The sequence below is a fragment of the Lupinus angustifolius genome, chromosome LG03, assembly GCF_001865875.1.
Source record: "Lupinus angustifolius cultivar Tanjil chromosome LG03, LupAngTanjil_v1.0, whole genome shotgun sequence".
Classification (NCBI taxonomy): domain Eukaryota; kingdom Viridiplantae; phylum Streptophyta; class Magnoliopsida; order Fabales; family Fabaceae; genus Lupinus; species Lupinus angustifolius.
In genome coordinates, this window is record NC_032011.1 from 24,467,903 (window position 1) to 24,477,889 (window position 9,987).

The 9,987-nt window shown below is 31.6% G+C and overlaps 2 protein-coding genes and 1 long non-coding RNA gene across 3 annotated transcripts; 1 reads left to right on the forward strand and 2 right to left on the reverse strand.

Annotated features, from left to right (window-relative positions):
• On the forward strand, positions 817–1,606 carry LOC109343917 (transcription factor MYB44-like). Its single transcript, XM_019582442.1, has one exon. The coding sequence runs from the start codon at positions 908–910 to the stop codon at positions 1,574–1,576; it is 669 nt and encodes a 222-aa protein (XP_019437987.1). The 5' UTR covers positions 817–907; the 3' UTR covers positions 1,577–1,606.
• LOC109342628 lies at positions 4,983–6,059 on the reverse strand. Its single transcript, XM_019580570.1, has 2 exons — positions 5,789–6,059; positions 4,983–5,439 (listed from the first exon to the last, which is right to left on the reverse strand). Exons 1-2 carry the CDS (start codon positions 5,967–5,969, stop codon positions 5,144–5,146), a joined length of 477 nt encoding a protein of 158 aa, XP_019436115.1. The 5' UTR covers positions 5,970–6,059; the 3' UTR covers positions 4,983–5,143.
• Positions 8,846–9,987, reverse strand: LOC109343918. Its single transcript, XR_002107271.1, has 2 exons — positions 9,606–9,987; positions 8,846–9,447 (listed from the first exon to the last, which is right to left on the reverse strand). It is a non-coding gene; the product is annotated as an uncharacterized LOC109343918 (long non-coding RNA).

Here is a 9,987-nt window from a genome sequence, read left to right on the forward strand (position 1 = left end):
ATTTAATAACTTATCAACCTTATTCTCACTTCTAAAATTCAACTCGTAAATAATTTTTAAAAATACTATTATGTATCTTGGCATAATGTAATTAATATCACAACTTCCAAACAAATAAACTGTGATGGGTGATAATGGATGATAGCATATTCACATAAATTGATACAAAGTACATGTACCATGCAATCAATTAAACCAAAACATAGAGCTGACAACAACAATAATTTTAGACTGAAATGAAGGTGTTGTGGAAATTTCAAACATGACAAATTAGTTAAAGAAACAAAGGAAGACAAAGGGATATCAAATAGCATCTTGAGTCCATTCTAGTTAAACCCTCAACTCCACTAACAAAAACATGTTATCCAATAAAGCTGAATTTTTTAATTAACATAATATATTTTTATTGATTCGATACATGATTTTGGACAATAAATCTCTATTACCGCTCTAGACCAACCAACAACTATATCTCCTAGATTATTTTTTCTTTATTAATGAACTCTAACCATGAAAAACAACTATATCAAACCCTTTTTCGTGGAAATATCCTTTCCCCTCTCAGAGTCGTACCTTTTTGGCCTTTTCCCCTCCATTATTTAATTCCAATATACTATAGGCTAACAATAATCGTCACCATTAATGAAGAGAAAGTAGTTATTTTTAATTGTAAAAGTGTAATTTATTATAAATAAAAAAGATAAAAATATCATTATAGATTACTTTCTATATGTTATTGTATATTACTTGTCTCTTCTTCATTAATAGAGATGGAGTGGATCTCTCCTTCTCCAAATTACCATATATAAACCCAAACAACACTCTCTTTTCATTCACTTTCCTCTTCAGTTACACTTTCTCTCTTATTCTTTCCATCACTCACCAAATCTATCCTTTGAAATCTTTCATGGAAACAATGAACAGAAGCTCATCCAACGCTACCTCTTCCTCAGACTCTTCCTCTTCAGAATCCAACCACCCCAGAAACCCAAACAAGCCTGAAAGAATCAAAGGTCCATGGAGTGCTGAAGAAGACCGTATCCTAACCCAACTCGTCGAACGATACGGGGCAAAAAACTGGTCTTTAATCAGTCGCTACATAAAAGGAAGGTCCGGTAAGTCATGCAGGCTACGGTGGTGCAACCAGCTGAGCCCCGCCGTGGAACACCGTCCCTTCTCCGCCCAAGAAGACGACACCATCATAGCCGCACATGACCAGTACGGTAACCGGTGGGCAACCATTGCGCGGTTATTACCTGGTAGAACCGATAATGCAGTGAAGAATCATTGGAATTCAACGTTGAAACGAAGAGCTAGGGATCAAAAACGTGGCTCATTTGTTGCTACAACTAGTACTTTAGGAGAGAGAGGAAATTCTTCGTCAGAGGATCCCATGACGGTGCTGACTCTTGCTCCGCCGGGTATTGATAACGGTGGCGCCGTCGAGAAGGAGAGGCAGTCGCCGGAGGAGGGTGTTCCGTCGGGGTTTTGGGATATGATGAGAGATGTTATTGCTAGAGAAGTTAGAGAATACGTATCTTCTAATTTTGCTGATAATAATTCACGTTTTCATTGAGGAATGAAGAGGTTGTAATAGTTTTTTATTTTATGTGTATTCTTTCTATACATATATAACAAAAAAGCTACATTTTATTTGAATGGCTTTTTTTCCTTGGTTTTATTACAATGTTCAGATGTTTGGTTGTGAATTCTGCAAACCAACTACCAAGTTGAACTTTTTTAAGATTATTATTGATTTGGTCAATTACCTTAATTGATTAATTCCGTGTGAAAGAGCCATGCCACTTAATAGCCAAACAATACATCTTAAAACAATTTTTGTTTCAATAAATTTTTACACAATCATTCATCATTCATTTATAATAATACATTTATTTGAAAGTCAATAGTAACTAAGATATAAATGCCGATGATTTGCTGACAGTGTAAAAAACATATACATTATCAATATATACATATCAAATCCATTTTTATATGGTTGCCAAAATTATCATTGTGAGAAAAATAAAAATAATTAAATTTAAAGATAAATGTAATGTACTATAATTCACATTCAAAGACAGAGATACTTTCACTATTAATTAATTCTTAATCTTAATTATTGATGTAGATTATATATCCTAAATAAATTTAGTCTCCTCACACTATATATATTATAAGAAGTGTTCTCAATAATGTAACAAAAGCCTTATAGAACACGATGAAGAAGGTAAGTGATGAGGAAGATGACGCTATCAGTTTTTAGAATTTATATTATATATTGATCGTTGAGTTTAAATAATATTCTGATTGATGCTGTTAGCATGTGTTATTTTACTGTGGGTCACTAATTCAGATAGAAATTAAATAGCGAACCAACCACCTTAACCATAATATTATATTTGTACTCAGTTAACGACAATGGAATAGGCCAGGTCGTAATCTACTGGTTATTTGAGATCAATCCAGTTGTTCCTCGTATCCATCAACAATTATTTACATTTTAAAATGTGCCAACATAGAATTTCTCTAAGAAGATTGTGAAGGTACTATACATTTAGTTTTTGTTATTCGTTGTCATTGAAGCACGAATAAGACACCCTACCTTATTTGTTTACTCAATTTGTTGATTATTATATGTTCAGATCCAAATATGGTCATATATCTTTAAATTTACATTTTATGGTTGAGTTTGAGTTCAAAAATTAGACCCAATCTATATTTAGAGTCGATTAGAGGATAAACATGATTCGACCAGACTCCATCCTATGATTGCTCACTCATCTTCTTTTTTTATATCATATATACATGATTAACGATATATATACATATATCATTTTATATGTCAAATTATATTTCCATAATAATAAGTAAATTGTTGAGAATATCAACTTTATCAAAAAGATGTATGCATTATATTTAATCAGGTATAAGTTTGGGTTCAAAGGCTAACCCGGTGAAAGGGTTTAAAAAAAATAACCCTATCAACATTTAGGTTCGGGTAAAGTACAAGTCTTACCTAACCTATGTTCACCCCTCATACAAACAATGATACAAAACATGTATATATACGTATAAACAATATAAATATAAAAATAAAAATAAAAATAATTATGATTACTAAAAATATTTTGAATGGTAATGGTAAGTATTATATTTCTTTAAAAAAAATGTAGCAAAACCTAAAACTCTTTTTCTCATTTTTTTACCATCATTTAAAAATATAATATCTAGCTTAGGTTCATCAAACTAACAACTTTAAATTCAAGTAATTCAAATTCATCTTATGTTATATCTTACATTTTTAATATATCTATACCCAAACTTTCCACCTTTTAAGGTTTTCATAAAATAAAATTAAAAAACTTGAGACACAGAGGTGTTCAATTTAGGATGTTGGCTAATTACTAGAGACATGCCAGCCAAGTCTTGAAGTCGTTAAATTAATTATAAATTAGACGCCAAAAATAAGAGAATTGTTTGAAAGGGTATTAGAGAAATGTTTGATACCAGATACGGGAAATTATTTGTAGAGAGAGGCATTGATGTTTCACAATTAATTATTCATGAAGCAATTGGAATTGGTATATATGAATATACATTTGTTAAATGTGTGCAACGTGATCCATATTTGGTAATAATGTTCCTATCGTATCAAGCGAAAAATATTATTATTGATTATGGACCTTATGATTCTACCCAAAATACAAAATTTTGTAGAAGCATTTAAAACGCAGCAACCTGGTAGGTGGAGGTAGGAGCCGCGCTAGTTTAACTTGTTCATTATAGATTTTTTAATGTTTAGTTGAGCTTTACAATTTTGACCAAGTCACATAGATTACAATGCACATAGTTTGCACTTTTTTATGACTCAAGATCTTCTTCCCTACCGAATAAGAATATATTAAAAAGCAAAAGAAAAAATTATATGATATAACATTTTTATCCTTTAAATGTAATATGATGATATTTTTATCCTTATGTATAAAATGGAAAACAAGAATTTGTCTCTACAATACTATAAGACAATTCTTTTCTATTTTTATTGTATGATGTCTTTTATTTTTTCTCTTTTAAGGTTAATGAGACATGCCGATTCTAAGAGAAGAAAATACTTTTTACTTTGAGCGAAAGAGCTAAGAATATCATATAATTTATGAAACCGGTTGGATACTTTGAAATCATACCATCATAATTAATTTAAACAAATAGTTAATTTTAGAAAACAAGCTATAGCAAAATAAGCTAGATACTAACAACTCCTCTTTTATAAACATGTTCTTTCTGGTCATGGTATTTGCATTACCTATTTTATCAACTATTGTGGTCATTTTTATGAAAATGAAAGGAAGCCTTGTTAGACCAAACACAAAAACTGGCTTATAACATGGCCCGAAGCGCTCAAACGCATGAAAATATTGATGGGCTTTCAACACAATTGAATTATTCGAGCAGCATAATACCCATGTACAAGACCATCTAATAAAGAAGTTAGATGAGAAAGGTATATAAATATATATTTTTGTTAGGTACCATGCAAATTCATATGCATTCAAATTATATAATCTAGAAATAAGGAAGGTGATTATCTTGATGAATCAGGAATATGTGATTCATCATGAAAACTATGAAAGTAACCAATGGTGACTTCTGCAAATTATGTAGGATAAGATGGACAAGCAGCACCATCATCTAGTTGTCACCAACTATTAGCAAGACTTAATGATTATATTGTAGGTAATGATAATGAACTATTGAATCAAGAGATTATTAATTTTACTTTATTCACATATCTTGAGTTGAGAATTTGTAGAAGGTAATTTCATGATTAAATTTATTTCTTTATCCAATTTGGAATCTAATATTATTATAACTATGAGTTACTATTAAGACTTTTATCTCACATCAATATTACAATCAGTGAATAAATCCAATATGAGATATATAAATCCCCATGTGACTTTTTATATATTGGTGTGATATCACAAATGCAAAGTTTATTAAAAACATAGACAACAATACAACATGAGATGTATATATGATTTATAAAGCCATAAATAAGAAAAAACAAAGGAGTGTGTATGATAGGAGAATGAGATCTGTTTATTTAAATCACTGAAATGGAAATGATTGAACTACCTAGCTAGTTGAGGAGTGAGGGTTTGTGTGAAAAATGGTTATGGGTAAGGGAACGTGGAGAAGGGACAGCAATGAATTTGGTGAGTCCAGCAATGCAATCATAGGAGTTTCCTTCAGCAGAAGCAAAGTAGTAAGGTTTCCTTTGTTTGAGCTTAACCTTAAACCCCTCACCAGCCCCTTCAGTAGTGCTCCCTAATAGCTTTGCTTCCTTGAATTCGCATGTTGTGTAGCTCCACATGTTTGGTAGTAAATACACACTCATAGGTGCTGTGGAATTGTCTGGTGCAGGATACTTGAACACTGCATGTGCATGTCCCATAACAAATAATGCATCAGTAAATCAACCCAAAAATTACATATCCAAAATATAATAATGGTTAATTACTTGATATATAATATGAGGGAATGGTTCATCTTCGAACCCTCAAATACTGAAATGTGAGGAAGAAATAATAAAAATAATACGAGCCGAAAATAATAAAAATAATACGAGCTCTAAAATAATAAAAATAACATGTATCCTTAGATTTTTTTTAATGTCACATATCAGAATCTAGACTCAAGTATTAGACTCGGGAGGATCCAAGCCCATAATAATAGTGATGCTCATTGTGAAGTTAGTGAATTATGGATCCATGCTTATACTGACCTAGTGTGTCATTTATGTGGAAGGGTTTATTTTGAATAGCCCATTGAGTATAGTTGGTACCAGCACTCCAACCTTCAGAGTCTCCAACCAACATGGTTTTGCTCTCCCTCCCTGAAGCCATAGTTGCAATCACAAGGAACACAAGTACTCCTTTGGCTTTAGTATCCATGTGTTTCTGCATGTTTAATATTACTTTGTAGCTATGAATTATGATCTCTGCATGTGATAACCAATGAGTTACATGGGTTTATATAACCTTATTCAAAGTTAATCTATCACTTTATTCAGCTTCCAATTTCAATTCATTTCAGTTATTTTCCCACACTAGTGGGTAAGTATGACTTAAACTTCAGATTTATGAAGCAGTTCGGTTGTAATGGAAGTTCCACGGAACAACAAAGGTAAGAAAGAATCGCAAACATTTTCATACTTAAAAGTCAAAACGCTCTCGATTTCTTTGTTCACTTATTCTTACTTTTATATTAGATTAGACTATTGCTTCACATGGTCATAAGAAGAAACCAAGTATAAAGAGTTAATCTATTGGTGGGTAGTTAGGCAAAGATGCATAAAGGAGACTAGCTACAGTCATTATGGTTGAAGGGTCAAGCAACTGCTTTTTCATCAGAATTTTCTATAACTGTTATTGGAGTTCTTCCCTACATCATCGTGGATAATCCCGAAGATGATATATAAATAAAAAGGTTCACCATTTTTGTGTGGGATATTGTTGCTCCAGCATATAGGGGAGAGGTGTAGCTAGGGTAGAAGGAACGAGATCATCTTTTCCTTCAAAGTTTCTGTTTCATATCTTGGACTATTTAGTGTTCGTTAATAAGTCAAAAATTTCACATCATTTTAATTTTATTAAAATATATATTAATTCTGCATGTCTAGATATGAGTGGAGCTGGACAAGAATGAGACCGGTGATCCAGATCTAAATTAAACCCTACATTTTGTACTTCAACTAATCTGAACCAAGATAAGAAACACTTATTTATCTGTTTTTCATATCCACAGAACTAGAATTTGAGACAAACGTTTTTGCTACTCGGCCTAATTGGCATTGTTATTCTGTTTTAGTTATTCAATATAATGATTAAAAAGCTATTTTATGGAGAAAATGTGTCAAAGTTATGTTTGCAGTGTATTGAAACAGTATCAGCGTGGTGTGAAAAGATTGTTTGCGGGGTAGGATGCGGTAAAGGACCAATCCAAAAGGCAATGTCAGTGACATGCAGTGTGGAATCGAATATCTGATATGATTCGTGAAGTGAGAGATGGGCTTTTTGGTTTGATTCTTCTTTCTTTTTCTCTTTACAAGTGTGGTCCAACTCTAATTGTGATTGTGACAAAAACATTATATGTCCATGCCTAACCTCTTCTCTTATGTCTCTGTCTATACGTGATAAGTGACAATGATTCTCTTGTACATACATGCAGACTATGTTGGACAAAATATTCAAAGGTTAAACACATTTTGATTCCTATACTCACCCTCCTTTTAACTCATCCTTATATATATATACATATTTATTTTTCATTCATTCTGGTTCTTTATAATCAAATATTTTAAGTTCATCTTATTTTTATTATTATTATTACTATACATCATTTATTATAGTTGAATATAATTTAACCAAACTGAAAAAACTAATCTGCTAAATGGTGAGTTTATACATCATTTGGCTTCTCTTTTTGGTTCCTATCACATTCACACAGGACTTTATACAGTTCTAGCAGTGAATTTGGGACCTTTGATAAATGGTGAGTTAGACAACACAGCTTAAAAACACATCATGGAAGGAAAGAGAAATGAGTGAAGGAGACAAGTTAAGGACAAGGAACCACTTAAAGAGACAGAAAGTACTTAGCAATGGTGATTGAGAGGAGAACATATTCTGCAATATACAACATAAAGCAATTAAGGAGATTATGGGGTCTTTTTTTCTCTTCTCTTGCATGCTTCTTTTACAGTGAAACATGATTTGCTTTCCATTTTCCATTTCCTGAAAATGGTTAAAATGATTAGATATACTGTTTCCATTTTTGTATTGCAAATTTCCAATAACTTTCTGCTACCTATCTTGCTTGCATTCCAATATTCACTAATACGCAAATGTGAAATGAATGATCTACCACGTATTCTTTCCTTTTAATTAACCATTATAGCTAATCTGAACTCAATGTATAAAAAATAGATCGTATATATAATATTAAAAAAGATTATAAAATAATTGTCGTACACATTAATTATAAAATAAAGTTTTAGTGTGATGCTTTATGAGTTTGTGATTTTGATATTATTTTAAGAATAATATTGAATGCACAACTTCATGGTGAAAATTAGAATTCAACAGCAGGCTCGGAAAAAATAATCTACTTTGAATGTGTGATAGTAAAATGTTACAACAATGTTAATTATATTGTTCTCCTAAGTTTGTATATCAAAACTTGTACAACTTTTTTTTAAAGGAGGACTTCATTTTCTCTTCTTTTTTTGCTTCACTCTTATCCAAGTTTGTTTTCTGCACTCAAAGATTGATTTTATTGGTCTTTCTAATATGTTGACATTATTACATGGCAGCTTATACTTACTCTGGGAGCCACCTCTTAATGGTTCAGAGCCAAAATCATAACTGAAATTGGAGAATTGAATGTATATATACCTTTTAAAAATAAATAAAAATGAAGTGGTGGTGGCATGAGACTGTTTTTTTCACTCGTTCTTCAGTGAGGTGGGGTTGCCAACCCAATCATGAGTGGAGTTCATTTATGTCTTTCAAATAACAACATTTGAGAATGTCCTTTTGATAATTTGATTAATAATTTATTTAGTAAATAAATTTATCATCAAGAATCCTTTACTCCATTATGTAAATTATTTTCTATGCTAATTTATAACAACTAACCAAATATTAACAACTAAGCATGCAGCACTATGATCTTTTTTTCATTTTACTTTGCATATACTATTACCAACTTCAAAACCATAATGTGAAGTAATACACTTGCAATTATGAATGTACGATAGTGATCAATGAGCACAAGAACGTGTAACAAACTACAAAATATAAATAAAACTAAACTTTGATAACTTGATAAGTTGGATGATTTAATAAGACGAAAGTTAAAACTAATAACATGACCACAAAACATTGAAATGAGCAATGATTTTGAACAAAATGCAGAATGAAATATGAAAGGTTAATTTGGTGTTTGGTTATGAGAAGATGGTTCAGCTTGCTTAGTTTCTTGGGTAGGTGTTGCAGGAAGTGAAATGGTGGTGGGTTCAGTGGTTCTGATGGGTGGTGATGAGAGGTTAATTCTGCCATCAATACAAGTAGAACATTTACTCTCTGCCCAGCTTTCTATATCATATTGACCATACCCCATGATTCTTCTTCCTGAACATAACCTTCCAATCATAACAGCAATTATACCCAACAAAATTACCACTATAAGAACTCCAATCAAGGGACCAATGGAATCATGTTCTGAAGCTCTATCATATGAAGAATGTTGCTGTGACACTGTGACTAGAGGAGGTTGTTGGTACATTGGCATTGACATTTTGATCTTTGTGAATGAATAACTCTGACCCTCTTAAATGTGAACAGTGTTTCTACAATGATAAAATTGATTGATTGTTGTTTCCTGATACAGAAACCAAAGCAAACTCAGATGAACATAAATATAATGTAGAAATGGTTAGAAACTAAATAATGGGCCTTACTCAATGAAAACTTCTAAGGAAGCAATAGAATTAGAAAAGAACTTTCTTTGTAGAAGTAGATTGTAAAAGAATATCATACTTGAATGCTTGAAGTTGGAACATTAGAGGTTGTGAAACATTCTTATTCTGAAATTCTTTTTGCAAAGGATGTCATATCCAGAAGAGGGTTATATTGCAGATAAAGAAATATGTTATGGTCATGCTTATGCTCATTTTCCGTTTCTGTTGTTATAGAAAAAGGAGTTGTAGAATTTTCCATTCTTTTATATGTTTTGAGTTCTTTGGGAAGGGAATTGAAATGGAAGGATGTGAAAACTGGGAAGGGTTAAGTTAAAATTATTTATTTATTATTATTATTATGATTGAAATTATTATTTGAGTTGAAGAACCTCGAGGAACGATAAAAGGACGAAAAGAAAGGCTAAGGAAATCAGAAAAGTGGAATCTTTAGAGAGTAAAGT